Source organism: Cryptomeria japonica, chromosome 11 (genome assembly GCF_030272615.1).
Source record: "Cryptomeria japonica chromosome 11, Sugi_1.0, whole genome shotgun sequence".
NCBI classification, from domain to species: Eukaryota; Viridiplantae; Streptophyta; class Pinopsida; order Cupressales; family Cupressaceae; genus Cryptomeria; species Cryptomeria japonica.
Window position 1 is genome coordinate 390,983,478 of NC_081415.1, and position 24,139 is coordinate 391,007,616.

The following is a 24,139-nucleotide window of genomic DNA, read 5'->3' on the forward strand; positions in this document are numbered from 1 at the left end:
TCAAGGCTTCCCACCCAATATGAGCCTCCCCACTGAAACGAGTCTTTGTTCGGTTATCTCACCACCTCAAGAAGGGGATGTAATTCTCCTCTGCAATGGGATGGTAATTCACAATCCCCTCACACAAATCAAATCCCTCACCAAGAACTACCGACTCAAAGATTGATTCCATGCCCAAACAATACTCCTTCGAGATAATACCATTCATCACCTTCTTCATCGGCTCCGTAGAAATCTCCAATTCCAATTCCCACACCAAAATTAACGAATACATTCATATTTGTCCTATAACGATGCTCCACCACCCCAATGGATTCACCCAACAACCTCTTTACACACTTCACCAACCTTTCATCTCTATAGAGAAACATGCCATAGAACCTCCTCTATGAAATTGGCCCGAGAAATGGACAAAGTTGTTTCTTAGTCTTCAAGGTAAAATTTGCTTCCATTTTTGCCTCCACCACCCTTAGACATAATTTTTAATTCCTCCAACCACTCGAAAGAAAACATGAGATGAAAAAGGAAACAACACAAATCAAAGCACTCAAAATAAAGACCATTAAAGTACCACTAATGGATTGTCCTCAGACTGCTGCCTTTCAACCACGAAGAGAGAGTTTGAATGCTTCCCAAGGTGGTGAATAAAGCCTACATTAAAGATGTGTACTTGCACAAGGAATTTAAACATTCCAACAGATAACACTTCAGATCTCCAACCATAAATGCAACTTCCCTGACAAGTCATTGTTCACTCAAACCTGCGCAAAACACAGTGTCTAGTACTCTTGACAACACCTACAACCAAAACCATTGGTTGCCCACTAAACAATCCAATGTACTTCCTCATCTACATTTCCCTACCACCTGGTTGCAAAAGGGTTCAACTCACATGCCACATTAGACAGATAATTTGCCACCCCATTGCCTGCCCTTTTAATGTGTGAAATTCGAAAATCTTGGAAGGACCGTAATTTTGAACAGATGATGGAAATAAACTTACTCATACACCAAAATGGGGAGGAGCCCTTAGAGATTGCATTAACAACAACTTTTGAGTTTCCTTCTAAATGAACCTTCGAAACCTTTAAGTTGCAAGCCAACTCTACTGCAACCAAAGATGCTAGGACTTCCGCTTCATTATTAGTTCCATCCTGCAAGTTCGCTTAGCTCCTTTGAATAATACTTTACCATCCTCATTACAAGCAACACAACCTGCACCTGAGGTGCTTGGGTTGCTTCTCAAAGCTCCATCAAAGTTAACTTTGATCCACCCTTGCTTCGGCTTAGCCCAAACACAATCCGAGCCCCTACCACCACTAAGATTAACCTTAGACCACCCATGAATGGGCCAATTAGGATAACGCTTTTAAGAAATATATATATATATATATATATATATATATATATATATATATATATATATATATATATATATATATATACTATAAAATTTGTATTATATTGCCATTATTTATATTATTTTATTAAAATAAGATAATTAACATTACAAAAATATAATTATAATAATATACTTTTTAATTATCAACAAAATTATAATAATTAAAAATTAGAACAAATATTTATATTACATTACTATGACGACAAGTACTCACATTACGTGGCACTTGTTATTTTTAGTTTATATATCAATTAATAATATTTGAAATAACTATCTTATAATACAAAAAAAATTCACTACCTTTTCATGTGAAAGTATTTACAATACAACTATATATTTTATATAAATGAAAGAAATTAATAGTTTTTATTTTTCTTTAAACTTTGATATTAATTTTTAACTAAAGATATTCATTTATCTAAACTTTATGATATTAACAAACATTTACAAATATTTTTAATATTATTATTACTTTTTTAATATTAAAGAAAGAATATTTTAATTTATGAACCAAAATCAACTATTGATTTGGACAACAAATTAATCTACCCTAGTAATAAATATAAAAGAAAAATTTACTAGTCAAAATTAAAAATGATCGCTTATTGTTAATTTGTATTATGAATAAGGAAAATAAAAAAAAATTACAAACAATGATTAGGGCGGCTAAACTAAATTAATAAAGTGGCACCCACGTCATTCTATTCCATAATCAGTAATAATTTAATTTAAAGTTTTGCAGTGCAGCGTACACAGCTATAATTGCTTAGTACATTAAATGGATAGGAGTTATGTCACCATTAATATGCATAAAAATATGTTGTTGTTTTTTTTTAAAATTGAATTTTAAATTTACTGTAATCAATGAATTTTTTTTTTAATTATTAAATAGGGAAAGATTATAGACTATAATATTTGATATTCAAATTTTTAATTCTATATTTTGATTGACTAAATTAAAGGTCAATTGAAACTAATAAATAAACATCATCAACCCAAAAATAGAAAGCAAATAGATTTACCCAATCGAATGCAAGATATCGTAATGAGATGCAAGGTGGCCTGATTCTAATGGAGATACTACTCTTATCACCACCACTAGTCTTATGTGATAGATATCTTTAATTTTCTGTAATACAAGAAAAGAGAGTGCTCTCCATTGGAACATAAATACAACTTTACATGCCTACATAAATACAACTTTACATGCCTGATGCGTTTTGCAGAAAACGGTGGACCCAGTTTGAAGCATCTGCAATCTTATTCTTCTTGCAATATAAACCTAAAAATACATCACTTCAACTACGGAGCAACATGTATAAATCAAGCACAAAGGCATGCAAGAAACTTACGTTCTAAACGATAGATAGACTTTTATGGCGTTGTCACTTCCAATACAAGCCCATTTTTTGGAAGAAAAGTTTTATATATATAGATATATCAATCGATATTACAAATTGCGTTCTACATATTACAAATTAGTATAATAAGATAATAAGAATATGGACAATGCGGTGGCTTCAACTTCCATACTTAGTCATGCTCGAATACACATCCTTGGAAACCTGCATAGCAAAAAAAAGGTCGAAAACAGGCTACAAAAATCTTGAAATCGACTAATATTAGAAACCCATGGGTAAAAGCAGCTTACTTGGATCGGAATTGGTGAGTGCAGCAGCTCCATTGAAGTCACAAGTGGCTCCAGAACCCTTGGTCCTCTGCCAATAAGTATTGAATGCATAAGAGGCATGGGAAATGAGAGTATTGGGCAAATAACAGGGCTGATTGGGTTCAATGAGAGAACAATCTCCTCCTGCAGCACAAGCAAAATCAATGGCCTCCTGAAGGTCGTCTTCTTCGACTTGGGCATTTGGGGAAACTACACACCATTGAATTCCGGGAGAAGAGTTTTTAGAAGGGCTGGTATAAACGTGAGAAACGGGGCCGGTCTGGCCGGACAAAACGATGGGGTAAACGGGCGAGCCGTCCGGGTAAAAGAGGCCCCAGTTACGCTCCGTTTCGGGTCCGGGCTTGTCATCTTCGTTAAAAAGGGAGAATATGAAGATGGGGATGAAAGTGCCCGGGCGGCGGGGGGTCCCAGTGGGGGGACGGGCGAGGGCCTTGCGGACTAGATTTTGGTTGTATTGGGCGGCATTGGAGATGCTGGCCCCGGGTTGTTGGTCGTCGTCGTCGTCGTCACCTTTGGTAGGCCACCCGGTTTCGCTGATCACCAAGGGAATGTCTGAGTGGCCCAATTTTTCCATGGCAGCAACGGCGGCGTCCAATTGGGCATCAAGCATGTTGGAATAGGTGAGGCCTTGGTCCTCCATTATGCTTGTTCCAACATGCTCGACGTCCAATAGGGCATAGTTCAGGGATATGTTGGTGGCGTCAGAAGACCAGGCGAAGAAGGGGTAGACATCGAGGAAGACGTAGGAGTTGGTGCGAGAGAGAAGATCCAACATGGGTTGCAACACTAGGTCTATGAGGTCGTCACGGAAGGCACCCGCCGAGGGTGGGTAGGAGGTGGCGAAGACGTCCATTGCTAGGGAGGTGGTCACTTTGATGGCATCCCCTAGGTTGTGATCTACCAGGGCCGAGTGGATGTTGGTCATGGCCGGGACTAAGAGGGCCAACTCGTCTGACTCCCCTTGAGAGGGCACCTCATTGCCCACCATGATTGTGGTGATGAGTGTGGAGGGGTAGTGGGGGAGCACGTTGGTTTGGATCCATGCATTGGCTATTAACGGGGACGATGAAATGTTGGAGATGTCTTCGTTTCTCACCGTGATCACCACTTGGAGACCCGTTCCAGATAGGGCAGAGAGGACTTCCGGGTTGGCATCATAGATTTTCACATAACTAGCCTTGAGTTGTCGAATCAGCTCCACGGCTACGGATGGTGGAGGAAGGTCGTCTGCCACGCGCCCATAGTTGATGCCTAATGCCTGTGTGCTGAAAGAAGATATGCCTACACCATGTTGGAACAAATGTTAGCTATCTGATGCAAATAAAAAGCAAAACTTTTGTCAAAATTGTATTTCCATCCAACATGCATGTACTCTAGTGCACTATCATTGGATATAACTTCATCAAAACGTATTTAAACCCCGAATGAATATTGAAGGCCCTCCAAATTGACTTGTAAACACAATTTACAAGGCAATATATACAATGATCAAACAATTATTCACAAAGGATATGTCTTGCATCGTTTTTCAATTTACTTCTCTAGGGAATGGTGAGATGATGGAAGGTTTGGGAACATGGAGAAAGGAGGAGATTTTAAGGGAACAACAAAAGAAAAATAAAGAAATGGAGAGGAGGATGCGCTGAAGGATAATTCTTGTAATGGAAGATAGGATGAGTATTATTCATTTGTAGGAATGATTAGGCTCTTGAAAAGAAGTTTAAGGAGAACTATCTAATACGTAATGTTATAATATTTTGGACAATGATAGGAGATCTTTTGTCCTTAAAATAAAAATTGCAATTTGCTTTTAACATATGTTTTTTTATCTAATTTTTTTTATCATTGCTTATAATTTGCAGAGTGGGGTGGACAAGAAAAAGAGGCTCGTGAAGAAAGAGATTTCTTAAAAAAACTAGAAATTGCAATTTGCTTTCAATGTAAGACTTTGTTCTTTATAATATTTTGACGAAGACCTTTTTATCTTCTTACTTAACATATAGAAGGATGAGTCAACTAGAAAGTGTCATTAGTGAAGTTAAAATACACCATTCTTTAGGATCAACATAAGTCTATTTAGAAAGCATATTATGCCACTAACCATTGGGAAAGCCTAGAATTATCCTCGGGATTACGCAATATCTTTACAATATTTATTTCAATAAGTGTTGCCTCATTTCATTGGGATCTTGTAACTACTTTCCAAAATCACTCTATATATATGAAAAGTTATTCCTCGGTTTGCCAATTCAAATCAATTAGCAATAAGTTTTCTCCCTTTGACTTGAAAAGATTCACATTGATTGAAATAGAAGGAATTTGACTTTATGTCAAGTTGTATCATTGTATTTGAGAAGCATGTATATTTTGTTTCAAAATTAAATTCTTACTATCTAATTTGTTGGGTTCACTTCCATATATTGTGTGTTTTTCTTGTTGCTTGGTTTTAGACAACCCTTAATTCAGTTCTCCAACCTTGGCACCATGTTAAATGGTATTCGAGTGGGCATTCCTTAAAAAATGTGAGAACTTTAAATAAAACGTCTTCATGGAAAACCTAACCTTCAAACTATGTTGTAATCCAAAATTATAGCAATAGTCATACATGACCTATTGTCAACACATGCCTTCCAATAAGCTAATGGTGGAGGAAGAGTTGGAGCTTCCAATATGAAAAGGGAACTAGATGAAGTTCTTGAAATGTTATTTGAGCAATGCAAGAAGTTGGTTGTGGTGAAGAAAGATAATGCATAAGATCTGTTGAAGAAAAGACCCTAGCGACTCAAAAGTTGAGAAAATAAGAGGGTCTCACAAGTGTAAGCCAAAGAACTAAATAAAGATGAAGGTCAAAAAGGATTGTTGTGATTTATTTCCAATATCAACAAAGGATCAAGAATGGATGTGCCAAAAAAAATTGAAACTTTAAACCATGACGAGTTGATTAGATCACTAAGATAAAGAAGTATTTTGAGTATAAAGATATCTTTCATCCATAGAGAATGAAGGTGGTGTAGAATAAATTGAAGGGTCATGCCACCCTTTATTGGAAAGAGACTCAATTAGAGAAAACTTAGTGTAGGAAGGAGTCGATCATTCATTAGTACCACATTATCACCAAACTCAAAGGAAAGTTCCTTCCTAGAGATTATTAGTTCGATCTATTGAAGAAACTTTCACGACTTGAGGAAAAGAGAATTGGGCTTGAAGAATTTACTAAGGAGTTCCATAGAACTACAATTCAATTTAACCATAATGAAATTGATCAAAACAAGGAGTATGCTACATAAATGTATTATGGCTAGTAATTAAGATGAAATGAGGATGATTGAGCTCATAACTATTAAAGAACCTTGTCAATGTGTCTGGAAGGTAGAAGAAAAGTTATCAAGGAGGTAATTAAACAAAACATAAGGCAAAGGAAAGGGTGATTTGCTAGTTAAAGATGCCAACAAGATCAATGAGGAGAAATCAATGTTTCTTGAATAAAAACTATGATCACTACAGAAACAATTTTTTCTAATATAAATGTAGGGTGAGGTAGAAAAGATGCAATAACTCATGTTGTATAAGCTAATGACGAATCAATTCATCATAAAAAAAGAGGAAGATTCAAAACATCAAGACTCATGAAGAGGGTACCACTAAAACTATCAAGACAACTAACGAAACAACACATTAGAAATATGTTATCCTCACAATATATACATATAAAGGTAAGTATATTGCAAAGTTATTATTGATTAACAATCTCATGTCAAAAGAGATTATAAATAAGTTAGATTGAATATAGTTTTCTGACCTAACCCTTATCAAGTGGTGGGGAGAGAATGATGTCTTGTTAATTTTAACAATGGATCCTACAACAAGATTTGGTGTAAGATTTTATTTATTTATTTATTAATAAAGCTACCACTTATCTTCAATTACAAAACTTACTCCTATGAAACCAAGCTTGCCTTTAGAGGCGCCATCAAGAATAAATTGTATATACCCTTAGTAGACTTTTGTCATTTATTTTCTTCTCTTATTTTCACCATCTATCAACCCTTTGACAAGAAGTGTTGGTGTAATGTATTATGTTTATGGATGTCCATGTTCTATTGGGAAGACCCTAGTAATTTGATATAAATGTGACAAATGATGGGAGAGACAACATCTATACCCTCATCAAGGATGGTAAGACTTGTATAGATTGAATCCTTTGAAGGAATGAATAGAGGAAAATGAGTTTGATTCTATACTAACGTTGATTACTATTGAAGAATCCCTAAATGAATTTGAGACTAAAAAAGCAATTTATGCACTTATCACCATGGCCTCAAACAAAGTTATGATATCAACTAGTGATTTGCCCAAAGAAGTAAGGGATCTACTGCATGAGTCTGCATATGTAAAGTAAGTGAGATGTTAGATGGGTTGTTGCCAAAAAGTTCAATATGAAAAAGTTGAGTGTAGTAGGTAGTAGTAAGTTTTCCCTAAGAAAGTTGCATACATGTAAACATGAAAGGAAAATGAAGAGATCAGCAAACAAGTAGGAGAGTTACGGAAAAAAATGGATCGATAAGGAGCCCACGTCTAAACTGACTCCGAAAATACGGTATGTTTGTCAGAAAAATGATTAACACGAAAGTTAGTCACACATTATATACTGTTGATATTTTTTAAGCGGCTGCTATTTTCCAAACAATCACTAACACAATATACATTTGCACTGTTTTGGAACCAGAATAGATGTGTCCCAGTAAGGAAGAGCTTGAGTTTTTGTATGGTACTAAAAGTGTTTGTACCAAACAAGGGAGGAGAACGGTTCATTTGTTGAAATTGGCATTTTTTTGCGTGGAATCTTGACTGACTTGTGGGACCATCATTTGTTGATTGTTCTCGCCTTTTAGCGCAGGTTCACCTAAAGTTGCGCTGTCACGTCCACTTTTCATCGGAGCACGTGACTTCTTTGTAGCACAATTTTTAAAGCGAGAGACTTTTAAGACTACGCTCAAGTGCTCTTTCGACATGTGGCGCTCTATTGTTCTTTTCTTTTTAAAGTTGAATTGGGTGTCTACTTTAAATGTGTAATAGATGCTATCCATATCCTTTTTTTTAAATGATTGTACGATTTGATAAAGCATTCATTGCTAGGAGAGTACACATATAAACATGGATCTCTATATATCTTGAGAAGATTTCATTTTTCTGTTAATGATCTTATAGTCGGTAGCACTAGTAATTGTATCTTGGTTTGCAATGGGTATGTAAGAGGTCTGAAAGGTCAATTAGAATTTTTTTTGGTTTTTTAGTTGGATACAGTTGTGTAGTATATGAGGACAATTAGTAGGTCATTTACAAAAATTATGTTATTTTTGCAACAAAGTGATTAATGGAGAAGTGATAGACCTAAATAAACCATGCATCCATCTACAAGGATCCAAACATGACTATAACAAAATCATTGAATTAAGAAGATAATTAGGGCCCATTACCAACTGAATCATGTTATGTCTGAGAGAGAGAGAGAGAGAGAGAGAGAGAGAGAGAGAGAGAGAGACTCTCTCTCTCTCTCTCTCTCTCTCTCTCTCTCTCTCTCTCTCTCTCTCTCTCTCCCAATGCTTATCCTTTCATCCTTGATTTCTACATTTTTGCTTGTATCTTTCATTCATGGCTTCCTCGACATCCAAAGAGTTCTCCAAAATCAATGCACGAGTCTTTAAATTTCTAAAAGTTTTTTTTGTTTTTTAGCTCAAAAGAATGATTAAAAAGGACAAATATTTTTATCTACTAATTGTTTTAAGCTCTCCTTAGCAAGCTTTGGAATCTCACCATTAACAAATTGTACATTCAATAGAATTTGGGTGAACTCCAAAGCCTTATTACTTACAATTTTTTATTCCTAAAAAACCTCTTTCTATTAATTAGAATTTTGCATATCTAAGAGATTCAACCCTAAAGTTCATAAAATTACAAAATAAACACACTAAAGAATATAAAATTTTAATGAGAATGTTGACTTGTGAAAAATGAAACCCTATCCAAAGTTGTCTACTTCATTCGACATAATGCTTATTCTCAAGAAAAATAAAGATGCAACATGGTTTTGAAGTGGTGGACTATAGGAAAAATGTTTTCACTTAGGTATGCATCTATCATTGTATTCCTTATCTTATTTGCTCACCCAAAATTCATGATCAAATCAACATGCAACCACAAAAATCTTTATGAACCACCAATGTGTCTCAACATATGCACCTAGCATAACACCCCTTCAAACATTGTCCTCTATTGTTTAGGCACTTAGTTCAATCCATGCATATTTTACAAGGTTTTCTCTAGTTCATGGCAACAACATTTTGGTTGATGGCTTTCCATATTCAAGGTTGCAAATTTAGGGAGTTGTAAAGTTTTCAAATAGCAAAATTTTCAATGAGACTATTTTTTATATATCATTTTTAAAATTGTGGTTATTTTTTAAATATGTCATATTTTAAATGTGGAGATGCTTCAATTTAAAACCAAAGGTCTATCTTTAGAAGGGTATTGAATATAGCAAAATAAGTCAGTTTTTATGCAAACAAAAATCAAAACAAGATTTACAACTTAAAACAATTACAACGTTTGATATTTGAGGTACTTTATGGTTTAATCTATCATGATTAAATTATTATATCCAACACCTAACATAGCTACAACATCTATGGCTTCATCCCTGCATATCACCTATAAAAATAAGAACATAGTCGTTTTTATTTTCATTTCCTTGCATTACCCATCCATTGCTATTGTAAAACATAAATCTTAAGATATATTCCGTTTTCTTTACAAGTAGATGTCACTGACAGGAAAAATCATTTTCATATGTTGCCTAAGTGCCACATACCTCTCTTATCTTACATGAGTTAACATCACTTTCACAATGACTAAGGGGTATATCGGAAGGATGAGCTTCTTCCACATAAAAATAGGTATATCAAAAGGGCGAGTATATCAAGAGGTATTGAATATCGATCTAACAATACATAGAAAATGAAACCTATATATGAGTGATAAAGAACCAATACATCTCTATGCTTCACAATAAAACTCATTGGGTGTTGTGATGCCTTGTGTATTATTTTTGGTATCCAATTCAGACATCTTTGTAATCATGTCCACATTACACATCAATGGAATGCCATCTTTACAAATTAATATCAATAACAAACAAGCAAAGTTAATATCATAATGATAGCATCAAAACAAGCTCATGTTTATGCAGTTTTGCAACTAATACAAGATATTATGACATGAAATTGATAGGTTGCAAGATCAATGCAAGATTAGAGACCCAAGACCTTAGCAGAGAAGAAAGATATTTTCAAAAATCATGTTCCTTTTTAAGCAATTCAATTGAGTGATCCCATAATAATGTGCCCCACTTTTTGAACAAAGTAGGACATTGAAATCAACATTTTTAACCAAATTTTCATATTTTGACACCTATAACAGCTAAACCAATATGAATTTAAAAATGATGTGAACTAGCGATTTTTGAGATTTTGTAAGTAATTACAAATATATTTTTTTAAATGAGAAATCATTTGTAAAAAAGAATGCATATTTTTTTATAACTTATTTTTTATAGCTAATAATTTTAAAAAGTGATGTTAGTTCCATAGAACATAACTTCTCTTTTAGAAAAGATAAAATGATTAATTATTAAGTAAAGATTCATAACACTAACATCTATGTAGATATTTTTCATAATTTTCTATTGCATAATTTCTTTTTATAAAATTGTGAAGTGAGATTCACTATTATTTAGACACGGGTTACTTCCATAGATCATCACTTTTTTTTAAATATATTTTGATTAACTTTTTTATTTATTTGAAATAGGGACATCAATACCTAGTTGCATAAATTTGTTAAAACAATAATCCATTTTACTGTTTTTCATGTATGTGGAACAAAGACCTTCATGATTGTTGAAAAACCTATGTTCACTAGAGAATAGAAAATAAATATAATAATCAATTTAAAAATATTCAAAATTATGCTAATTAGAAAGCTTATTTTAAGTACTAAAATCTTATAAACTATCATGTCATATTCACTCCACTTCCTAGTCCAACCCATGGTTGAAAATAATTTTTTTTGATAGAAGTTTGAGGCTTGAAGTGGAAAGGTCACTTTAAGGACCTTTGTTCAAAAGTGTTCAAGGAACTTCAAACAAATGTATGTCATTTTCACAACAACAACAAAAACTAAAATTAAAATTTTGAATGAATGTTATTTTTTACTCACCTTCAAACAAAGGTGTTACCTACTTTTCACCTCCATTTGAATTCAAAAAATATGAAGTCACAAGTTTGGGACTCACTATTGTAGGTTTACCCAACTAAAAAAGCAGCTAAAAACAAATATTCCTTGAACAAAAATATTAATATCCCTCCTGTGTCATTGAATAATGTTGCAAATAAGAAACATTTTGTGCATAAATCTAAAAGCATGCTATCAAAATTTATCAAGGATATAATACCTAAAAATCATCCCATTATTGAATATCCACCTTCTATGTGTGCCAACAAACATCGTATTGGTCTAGGGTATGTAAGTGTTATGAGTTTTCATATACAAAATATTTAAAACCCACCACATTTGTGTCTGAACGTATTTAGAATAATAATCGAGTATTCACTTGTTGGTCAACCCTATCAAATTGACATGTTGTCATTTCAATCAAAATCAACTTGCACAAAAACGCAACTAATCCAAAAATGTTTTCATTATGGATATTAAGGTCATACCTCTATTTATTGTTTTGGTCTACATCCTTGTCTATCATGTGATCAACATGCACATTCTATAAAATAATATTGTCATAAATTTGCATATAAAATCAATGAGGTATTTATATTTTAGATGGATAGATCGCATTCGATTGCAAACTAAGGCTCACCTTTTGTGAAAATCTTATGAGAGATTCTAATCCACCATTTTAGATGATAGCTCATCTAGTCCTAATGAGGTGGTCGTTGTCAATCCAATTGATAATGAGCTCAACAATACATCTATTCTTGAGCATTGATATGAAATATTTTTGAGCTTGTGTAGTCATGATGTGGATGTTACTTTCAATCTAGTTGATGAAGAGCTTACCATTGTAGGTACTCTATTGAGCAAAAACCTACTAAGAAAATTGTAGAGTTGAACTCAACTCCCATAGAGGATTATTATACACTATAAGCAATGATTATTTGTATATGTGATTTCCCATTTTGATTAGGATATAGTGAACACATTGAGACTACTAGATATGCATAACAATATAGAGAATTTGAGGCTACAAAAATTGCATCTTGTTGATCATAACTTTTCATTTGTATTGTAATTTGAAAACCATTAAAGGTGGCTTACAAACTCTTCCCACTAAGTTGAAAAAGTGAAAGGGAAGCTTAATGGAGACACGCGATTAAGACTCAAGTGAGCATCATCAATTTGTGCATCTATATGGAATTTCATAAGTGGTCTTCTCTTTTAGGGGGGCTTTGTAGTGGCTCTCCACTCTCATCTTGTAGGGGACAACATCAAGATTCAAATTTTCAGTTCTTCAAGCATGATACTTGGAGATTGATCATATTGTCCATTATGCATTTGTCATTGCAATATAGCTTATCAATATAGTATCTCAACAAGTAACATTCAGCGACCAACTGAGATTGCACACTTCATTTTGGTTTTTAATGGTTATGCATAAAGTAACATCATTATATACATTCGCCTTTTACAACAATTTTCATAACTCAAGATTATTTTTTAATATGTTGACATTATGAGGAGCAAGTGGTTTGTTGACGATTTTTCTTGCTACCTTCAATCCTAAGAGAAATCACATAACCTAGATCATGAGATTGAAAATCTAGACCATATATCCAGCCCTATCCATAGATTGAAGATAAGAAAATGCAACATGACAAGGCTATACAAGCCTTCTTCACTTTGAGCTCCACAAGACTTGGGAGGGTATTCCTAACTTTAAACCATTTTGTTAATATTTTTTTTTTGCTACCTTCAATCCTAAGAGAAATCACATAACCTAGACAATGGGATTAAAAATCTAGGACATTTATTCAGCCCTATCCACAGATTGAAGACAAGAAAACACAACATGACAAGGCTACACAAGTCTTCTTCACTTCGAGCTCCACAAGACTCGGGAGGGTATTCCCAACTTTAAGCCATTTGGTTGACAATTTTTCTTGCTACCTTCAATCCTAAAAGAAATCACATAACCTAGATCATGGGATTGAAAATCCAGGCCAGATGTCTAGCCTTATCTACAAATTGAAGACAAGAAAACACAAGATGACAAGGCTATATAAGCCTTCTTCTTCGAGCTCCACAAGACTCAGGAGGGAACTCAACTCCCATAGAGGATTATTATGCATTATAAGCAATGATTATTTGTATATGTGATTTCCCATTTTGATTAGGATACAGTGAACACATTGATACTACTATATATGATTGATACAAATAGATATGCATAGGAATATAGAGAATTTGAGGCTACGAATATTGCGTCTTGTTGATCATACTTTTTCATTTGTATTATAATTTGAAAACCATTAAAGGTGGCTTACAAAATCTTCCCACTAAGAAGTGAAAGAGAAGCTTAATTGAGACACATGATTAAAACTCAATAGAGCGTCATCGGTTCGTGCATCTCTATAGAATTTCATAAGTGGTCTTCTCTTTATAGGGGGCTTTGTAGTTGCTCTCCAACATCAAGATTCAAATTTTGAGTTCTTCAAGCATGATACTTGGAGATTGATCATATTGTCCATTATGCATATGTCATCGCAACATAGCCTATCACTATAGCATCTCAACAAGTAATGCACAAATTTGCATTTGACCAATTGAGATTGCACACTTCATTTTGGTTTTTAATGACTATACATAGAGTAACATCATTATATGTACATTCGCCTTTTACAACAATTCTCCTACCACAAGATTATTTTTAATATGTTGACATTATGAGGAGTAGGTGGTTCAAAGATTCCATCTTCATAAAAAATCTAGGTCATTTGGTGCATACTTCAACACACTTTTGGGCTACTCATGGGCACAATCAACTTATGTTATCCAATCTTTAGGTGTCATGGTATAGATGGCACACTTTTGAACTAGTCATGGGTGTCAAATTAGGTTCTTGAATCTTTAGGTCTCATGGTGAAGATGATACACTTTTAAACTAGTCATGAGTGTCAACTTAGTTTCTCCAATTTTCACTCACAATTTAAATAACAAAGACGAGTTAAACAACCTTCTTCTACAAATTTCATCACTCAAAACAAAAAATGGTGATGAACATTTTCATAGTAAATGGACGTGGCATTCTATCGAGATTAGCATCATAGACAACTATCTCAACTTGAGAAAACAAGCTCAAGCCTTTACCAAGTCAAGAACTTGGTTCTTTAAAAGTTGCAAAAGGGAACAAGTTATTGATCAAGAAAAACCTTTTATAAAGCTTTGGAGCTTCATATCAAACAAATGAGGTAACACAAAGAAGTTGGCCCATGCATAGCAAAAATAATGGTTTTACCACTACCCTTACAAATTAAGGAGGACGCAATAATAATGTACATAATCCTAGTAGTAGTTCATTATAATCTTGTATATTTGTATTTTCTATCTACACCAGACACTAAATGGTCATTTTCATGTTGTTAATTAAGTATATTTTAATTGAATGGAATAAGCTTTCATTGAATATCTTGTTGCTTGCCTAGGTCCCATAAATTTCATTTGTCAATTTTTTCTTGCATTAAATTCTCGAGCCTAACAAAAATGATCAGATTCGCTTTTGTATGTATATATACCAACACCAAAGTTTTAAATTAAATTTCTTAATTTGGGTGATGTTTTCCGCCCATACTAGTTGTTATGTGCTAACTAAAGTGGAGCATATTTCAAGTTGCATGCTAATATGATATATTTGAAGACTCAAAAGCCCAATTTATTTAAATAGAAGCATCTATTGAACACATCTAGGCTTAATTATGAAAAAAATTAAAATTGTTATGTTGATGTTGATGTATTAGATCATTATAAGAGAATATCAAATGTTGTTGTCTACAATCTTGTTTCATCATCATTGAATTAGTTTGCCAAAGGATTCAATTAAAGGGAACATGACCCTTGTGACTGAGTAAATTTTCTAAAGGTGTTTGTAGACACTACTAGTTCATTACCATGATTTAGCCATTAAATTATCAAGGCGCAAAAAATTCTACAAATCCATTCATGGTAATAGGTTCAAATCTATGTGCTAATTTTCATCCATATGCATAGAGAACAAGTCTAAACGCATGCATCTAAATTGGAGCTAATCATAATCAATTTGTAGAATCAAAGACTGTCATCTAAACATCAAGTAGAAATCCAACATTGTAGCAAATTGATTCTTAGCATCTTATGTGTCATTTTTCCACTTGCAAAATTTGACTTGTGTCATTTTCTATCTACAAGATGCCTAAGTATTGTATTTGAATTAATTTAATTCAACATTTATATCTAGGTCGATTGGTTATCTCTTTCTTTAATTATTTAATTAGCCTAGTTATTTTATGTAAGTGGTTTGTTTTCCCTTATAATAAGATGCACCCATCCATGTTAACTAAGTCTTGATATGCATTACTTGAATAAAATTAGGTAATGGGGTTTGATTGTCCCCATTTTTACAACCCTAGTAAACTACTTAAATTATTCAATAAAGTGTGTAGTTAAAGATAATTGAGCCCTAAATCATGCTATTTATATTTATAAATGGGTTCACATGGCTTGATTATACATGCATCCAACTAATTCAGCTACTTGATTTGTTTGGTTAGACACACAAATAGACTAATATGGCCCCAATTCAAGATAAGTGATTGGAAATAGATTTGTGGACCTTAACTGCACATAAGATTGAAATAATTGCTCAATTAGTCAAATTTATTATTGGGGCTAATAAAGTTTGTGGTTATTTTAATAATTGCGAAATTAATTCACAATGTGTGCTAATTTATTGTACATATATATTTTTTATGTTAATTGAGCTCTAGTTTACACTATTTGAGTTTGTCGAGCTTGATTAGTCCCATTATGTACATAATTTAACCAATCACGTGATTGGTTTAAGTAAACATGCAATTAAAGACAACTGAGATCCAGTATGTTCTAATTAATTGTAATTAGGTTGATGGGATAAATAAGTCCCCTATGCATCTAAATTGAACAATTTACTCATATAGGTCAATCTAAATCCCTATTTAAAATAATTTAGTCTAAATTTTCTATTCAATTATTCTCATATACTACTTAATTGGTTCAATCATATAAACACTTCAATCTATTTCCAAATTCCTATGGGGTAGATACTGCACTGGTTTTGTTTGTTCTAAGTGTGATGAGGAATAGAGTTTTAAACTCTTTTTTCGTCAATGGGCCTTTAGTTTGCTAGTGAAGTTGAAAGTTCAAAATAAGCTCATCAAGAATCAAGTCTTGCTAAGTGCATTGTCCTAACACTATAGGGGATGAGATTGGGAGTCTGCCTAAAGTAACTTTGGCAGAATGGATACCCCTTACTCTTGGCTCTTGACCAAATATGTTTTAGTCCTAACACCATAGGGGATGAGGTTAGGATCATGCCCCTAACAATCTACTTTATAGATATCCCTCAATTCTTAATTTTTTTGACGACAACATTTCAACCAAAAGACCTAGATTCTTCGAATTCGATATAAAAACATCCCCAGTTAAAATAGTAATCTTTTTTTCTGAAAAATTGGTTTATAGGCAGCTACTTTTTGTTGGTGAAGACATATGAGGACATCAGGGTATTAGAATGTTCATTAAAATGAAGAGCAGCATTCCTTCCAAATTAATTTGAATCGAGCTGGGCAGGGTAACAACGCGTTCACTGAGATGCTCCGAAAGCTACCAGTAGAGTTCGAAAGTACTAGTGAGTGGACCCACAAAAGAGCAGGGGAACAGAGGAATCGCCTCAACTCTCGTAACAGTAAAAACCCATTAATCTCACCTGCATTACCCAACAGATCGTACACTGAATTCCACGCACACAAGGGAATCATACTAACTGAAAAGCTCTGAAATTATGAGCAACTTGAACCCAAAATTCCAGAGCTTTTCAGTGAGCACGCTGGTGGGATTACTACTGTTCTTGCTAAGAGCTTAAATTTTACAAGTACCACTTAATCTTCCCTCTTCGTAGTGACTTCATACAAGCTTACCATTCAATTCTGCTAAAAGTCTTCATCTAACCAAAGCCTAATGTAAAACTGGTATATTAATGGCATAACAGAGAATCAATCGACTTTTCAGAAAATGCAGGGTCCTAGAAATTGTTTCCAACCCTGCTAACACCAGACATTACAGTCCACTTCCAAAACCAAAACCCACACAGATTTGATGACAAGGAGACACATTTTGCAAGCATTAAAGAAAGTCGAATGCAGTACAGTTTAGAGAGGGGATGAGCCATACCTGAATCCGCAGAGACTGTAACGAGAAGTCCAAAGGCCGCTACAACAAATGTATAAGGAAATGGAAGCTTATCTTCCATTCTTGGGCGCCTGCTCGAGCCTGCCATTCGCATTTTCCACTGCTATATACCAACTATTAGCTTAAGCCTTTCTCAGATTCCACAACCCAATTGCTTGAAATCTCTAATACAAGCGGGAACTTAGGAAATCATAATTGGATGAATAGGAAGATGAAATCCCCAATTGCTTGAAATCCCTAATTTAAGCATCTCCACCGCCAGATGAATACGAAGAAGCGCGCTGTTTGTGAAATTGCAGTACAGTTATTCTCTCACGAGGCAAAGTGAGGGGCCGGGGTCCCTTTCCATCCATGGCTAAAGTAAAATTCCGGAATCGAGAGAACAATTCTGACCCCACCAGTCGTATAATTGTCAAAAGCTAGTTTGAAATCTGATTCAAAGCGCTAGAAAATGATGGAACTAAGATGATCACAATGATGTGCAGATCTTTTTTTGCGCCAAAACCTTTACTACCCAACTCACCCATCTGCCGTTCCTTAAAGTCTCTTGTTCTGAGCTTTCACATTCACCCTCTTCTGTGCATTATTGGGGATGTCTGTAAATAATGTGCTTCTAAACTAAACAAAACTTATCTTTAGATTCAAATTTTGTGACGATGGCTTTTTTGAAAGAATGAAAGGTAAATTATTTCTTTATTGATCATGACGTGCTATCTTTTCTTAAAAACATTCATTAGTTGTGATGATGGCGACTTTTAAAATCTTTTATATATGGTTTTACTTTCCGGGGTAAAATAAATTAATGATAAATACTTTTTAGATGGGTTAGGATTGATAATACTACATAAAAATAAATTAAAATCAATGAAGGATATTTAGTTTTTAGAATATTTTATGCTAGTTGGTGTTTTATAACTTATTATGTTATTTATGTCAGATGGCACTCGTTAAATTAAAAAATTCATTTTGACTCACTCTAGTTCAAATTCATATCCATGACAATGATATTCATTATGATTCATTCATGTTCAATACATACATAAGTGATATCTATGCTTGTAGAAATGAACCTTGCCTACGAATTTGAATTTTGCCTATAGAAATGAAAATAAACATGTTCACCTTATTGTTTGGAATCTATATCTATGTTTGAAAATAAACAGTATTGACAAACACCTTTCAAAGTTTGCTAAGTGAAGATCTTCTCATTATGTCAAACACTTAAATCTAATTTGATCTTCACATTATGTCAAACACTTAAATCTAATTTGATCTTCACATTATGTCGAACACTTAAATCTCATTTGATGATCTTGGAGCAAAGACCAAAGATATGCCAAGTAATCGTGCAATACTTAATCAAGGTGTATATGTTTTTTATTAGAAAGCAGCCAAAATCGGGGGCTGACCCGAGAGAAACAGACAAACCATTACCAGCACACACACACTGCAGAAACGCGGCGGTCAACCAACCCCAACTCTAATAGTCAAAAACAAAAACTATCTATCGCTATTGGATAACCCAAGATTGACAGCAATCTTGTCCAATAAGCGCCATAACCAACAGTTACCCAACATAATGTCATAACAATAAATACTGTTAAGAGTGCTAGTATTACTATGGAAACCAGCGTTCAAGCGACAGAAACTAAAGCAAAAAAGAAGGAAAACAACCATACAACTTAATTATTAGCATCCACGTGCTTGGAGAGCATGAGCCCAGTCCAGTCGTCAGCTAGGAACTGAAACAGTTCCTTAGTAGTGTCGCTGCCCATTCCTTCTGGGTCGGCTTTGTCCTGGTGAAGCAAGCACAGAGAGGTAGCAGACGAGTGCATAACTTTGACGGTGAATTTACCAATCTTGTTGACATAAGACTCCAGATGCTCCAGCCTTTTCTTAACAGCCCTAAGATCTTTAGAGATAGCCTTGCAACCCACACACTGCTCCTCTTTCTTCTCCCCCTCATCCACAACAGTCTTCCCGCCATCAAAGTGCCTACCATCATCCTCCGAGGTGTGGGGCAAGGGAGAGATGGAACGAGGGGAGGTGTCCTTGATATCTTCCATGATGGTTTTCGAGTCGGGGACGTTGGTGCCAGAATTAGTGGAATCTGAGTCCTCTGGAGCCTCCTCCCGCTTTCCACTATCCACTTTCTCAAAGTCCTCCTCCTCATCGTCAGCATAATGCTTTCTCACGACCATTTGCTTCATCCTGGATTTGTTTCTGTGGGATTTGCGAGGGGTGATGCCCTCCTTAGCATCAGACTCAACAAGGAGGATTTTGGGCTCCTTTTTTGGTTTCTTGGAGGTGGGTTTCATAGCAAAAGGGTTGCTTTTATTTTTTTCCCCAATTTTAAGGGGACCAGGGGGGCCTTGGTCAGGGGATTGACAGGGAGTCATGGGCTTTTTCGAGGATTTCTTGGGTCCTTTTTTAGAGCCTATGGGTGGACCCAGAATGGAGGGGACGGGTTGAACCGAGATAGGTTTAGGAGGGCAGAGGGCCAAATGAAAGTTGTAGAGCCTAAACATCATCCCCTGGTGGAGGATGGTAAAATTACCCTCTTGGCTCATGCAATTGCGGACATCTTTAATAGTAGACTCAAGAGCATGCAGTAGAAAAAAGGAAAAGAAATGGTGTCACAGTTACGGAAGTGGTTTAATAGTGGAAAGTGGTAATAGTAGAACACGCCATACCTTCCCTCGAGGGTGAAGTATTTCATTATGACTTTGCAAACTTGATCCCACGAGTAGGGTAAACATTCCCTGTTGAAGCCTCCACGCATTCTGGTCAGTTCCTTGTCTTTTTTGAAGAAGCGGTTCATGTTGTTTTCGTCTACAACCCTACTTGTTTTTTTCCATTTCCTTCCTCCAGTGGAGAGGCCTGTAGCCTAGGCAACAACTTCTTCATTGATTTCAAATGAAATGTCTCCCATGACCACCCTCCTATCCTTCCAACTATTGACAAATTGCATGGAGAGATTTTCGTCGAATCCCTTCATGGCTTCCATGAACGGAATGATTCCTCCTTCCTTAATATACGTCCAGACACAAGGGTTGTTGCAAAAACAGTCATCAATTATGTTCGGCTCCACCCGGACTAAATCCCCTCCAATACCGGCTTCCTCCAGAGTGATGTTGAGATATAGCGCAGACCTGAAAGGAAAACTGCAGAGAGGAGAACCAGAGCTGAAGTTAAGAAGAAACAAACGGTAATTAGCCAAAATGAATTGCAAGGTGTAATAATTATTTTTGTTGTTGTTTCCCGAGGCCTGCGTCCGCCAGCTTCGGGAAGCATGCGAAGGGACACCTCTAGAGATCTCCGCCAACTTGCAAAGATCATCATTATGGCGAGTGGTAAGGTTCCAATTAATGTAATAATTAGGGTCCTTGCAGTTGTTGATGATTATGAGTTGGCACTCCAACCCGTCGATAATGCAGGAGTAGGTGGCCAGCCAAGTCAGCATTAGGCAGAGAAGGTGGGGGCCACAAAAATCTAGTAAGGTGGAGCCCGCCCAATTTGAATTCGAAATTCCTGCCAGCAGCATAGCATAGTCGCCGACCCAAAGCAACCTCTTGGAAGAAGGAAATTGGCACTTCATTGATGGATAGGGGCAATTTGATCATTCCCAATAAGGGCCTTCTGTTTGTCAGTGAGAGAGCCTAGGTGCTTCCAGCACCTCATTCCTTTAATATCTAGCCCCGTCGCAGCCAGAGAGTCCGCCACCTCATTTCCCTCTCTGTAGGTATGTTGAATTTTAAAATCTTCCAGCCAGACAATCATAGACCAGATATCTTTGATAACATTTTTGATTCCCCAGCAGATCCCTAAGGCACCTTTAGTAGCCTCAATAATCAGTTTAGAATCCCCTTCAATAATCAGTTTCTTGGCTTGAGTGCTCAGGGCTAGCTTTAGCCCCCCCAAAAGAGCAAGAGCCTCTACCATGTTACTTGAAACAGATTCAAAATTCCCTACATAGGCCAAGACCAGGTTACCCAGGCCGTCTCTAATAATTCCACCCCCAGCCACAGAACCATTACGAGTAGCACCATCACAATTGAGCTTGAGCCAATAGGGGGGGTGATGACCATCTGGTACTAAGCCTCTCCATCTTTTTGGAGTTGTCATATCTGAGGAAGCTATCTGGAAACTTCCAATTTTGAATCCAACTCCGGTCCAGAGCCATGGGGCTGGCATTCGGGGTTCTCCATTTGCTAATGATGGTGTTTTCCCTGAGGTAATTTTCAGCTAAGTCAGTCACCGTGTCAACCGAGCTGCAGGTGTCTTGAAAAATCCTATTATTTCTTTCCTTCCAGATATGCCAACAAACATGGGGAGGAATGAGTCTCCAAAAAAGAGTGACCGACGGGTGAGAAGAAGGGCACTTCCAGTTGCTGACAAACTGTTGCAGATCTTCCGAGAAAGTCCAAGCCAAATTGAATTTTTGAAGCACTGTGTGCCAGACTCTGGAAGCAAAAGGGCAATGGATAAAGAGGTGATTTATGCTTTCCTCCGCACCACTACACATAACACATTTGTTGGCAAGCATAAAACCCCTCTTCTTCAAATTGTCAATAGTAAGGATCTTCCCATGAAGAGTCATCCACCAGAAGAAGTTAATTTTAGAAATGAGCTGAGAGTTCCAAACATCATTCCAACTGCAGCAGTCATTGATGGAGGCAACCAAGAGATTGTAGGTTGATTAAACGCTGAAAGACCTCGAAGGATTCGCAATCCAAACAAGTTTATCTGTGTGAGTGAAACAGGGAATCCTGATCCCTTGTAGGAGATATTGCAGTTCTTCAGCCAGATGAATCCATTGAGGGTTATTTCCCAGACTGTCAGCAAGCCTTAACCAGCAACGGTAAGGAGAGATGTAGTTTTTCACAAGGGGGCCAATCAAATATTTTAGAGGGATTAACATGCAATTGAATCAGGAGGAGGCAAGGGGTATGTCCCCAATCCAGTTGTCCTCCTAAAATCTAATTTTCTGACCACTCCCAACTTGCCACTTTAGACCCTGCTTGAGAAGTTTCATGTTCTTAACAAAGTTGTTCCAGATTTTAGATCCAAAAGGGAGCTCATTGGAAGATAGGATGGAGGGGAGGGGGGTGTGGCTGAAGTACTTGGCCCTCATAATCATGCTCCAGTCAGTTTTTCCCTTCAAAAGGATCCATCTAATTTTGGTCAACAAGGCTTTATTAAGATCAGAGATTTTTCTAATCCCAAGGCCACCCATTCTCTTAGGTTTGCAAACCTTTTCCCAGTTGACTAAGTTGATTCTGGTCTTTTCCTCCAACCCCGTCCATAGAAAGATTCTTTGGATTCTCTCGAGTTTGTCAGCCATAGAATTGGAAATCTTGAAAAGAGAGAGAAAATAGACAAGGACACCTTGAAGGGAGGCCGCTAGGAGCTAGAGTTTACTCGCACTACTTAGAGTTTTTCCAAACCAGCCCACGAGTTTCTTTTGCATTCTTTCAAGGATAGATTCCCAAAGGAGGGGGGTGACCTCCTTGGTAGTGAGAGGGAGACCCAGGTAAGAATCCGGGAGATCAACAACACTACAACCCAGGATTTGGATGAGTTTACTCTGGAGGACTCTGTCTGTGTTAAAGAAATAAACCTTGCTCTTGTAATAGTTAATCAGTTGACCAGAGGCTTGAGCATACTCTCCCAACAGATGCTTCCACACTTTAGCCTCAATGACCGGCGAAAGGCCAAACAAGAAGGTGCCATCCACAAATTGTTGCATAACCATAGGGGGGAGAGTGGAAACGGCCTTAACCCCTGAGATTCGATTGGTCCCAACAAGGTTGGAGAAATTCATACTTAAGACTTCAGAAACTATGATGAACAAATAAGGGGAGAAAGGGTCTCCCTAACGAATCCCTTTTCCAACCTTGAAGAAGCTCCAAGGAGTGCCATTGACAATCACTGAATATTGGACGCTTTTCACTGCCATCCTGATAATGTTGATAAATCTTTCCTGGAACCCCATCTTAGAAAGGACTACATACATGAATTTCCAATTAACCTTATCATAAGCCTTGGAGATGTCAAGTTTGAGAGTCATACCTGGGTTGCGACTTTTTTCCATGGAGTGAATGACCTCATGAGTAGTAATGACAACATCAAGGATTTGCCTACCCAGAACAAACCCTCTTTGAGAGGGACTAATGCATTTATCAAGGAGGGGTTTTATTCTATTGACAATGACTTTAGAGAAGATTTTGTAAACAGAGTTACATAGGCTGATGGGCCGATAGTCAGAGATAAGTTTTGGATCTGAAACTTTGGGCACCAAAACAATGAAGGTGTTATTCGGTTTCTTTAGAATTTTACCAGTGCGAATGAAATCCCTAGTAGCATTAGTGAGATCATACCTCACAGTTTCCCAAAAAGTCTGGAAAAAAGCCAGGGAGAAGTCGTCAGGTCCGGGGGCCTTAAAGGTAGCCATAGCAAAACCGCAACTTTGACTTCTTCATCAGTCACACGGCTTATTA

General features: G+C 36.1%; 1 protein-coding gene across 1 annotated transcript; it reads right to left on the reverse strand.

Annotated features, from left to right (window-relative positions):
- Positions 1 to 2,644: 2,644 nt before the first annotated feature.
- LOC131071606 (probable glucan endo-1,3-beta-glucosidase A6) lies at positions 2,645 to 18,210 on the reverse strand. Its single transcript, XM_058007516.2, has 3 exons — positions 17,622 to 18,210; positions 3,054 to 4,373; positions 2,645 to 2,967 (listed from the first exon to the last, which is right to left on the reverse strand). The coding sequence occupies exons 1-3, from the start codon at positions 17,731 to 17,733 to the stop codon at positions 2,936 to 2,938; spliced, it is 1,464 nt and encodes a 487-aa protein (XP_057863499.2). The 5' UTR covers positions 17,734 to 18,210; the 3' UTR covers positions 2,645 to 2,935.
- Positions 18,211 to 24,139: the final 5,929 nt, after the last annotated feature.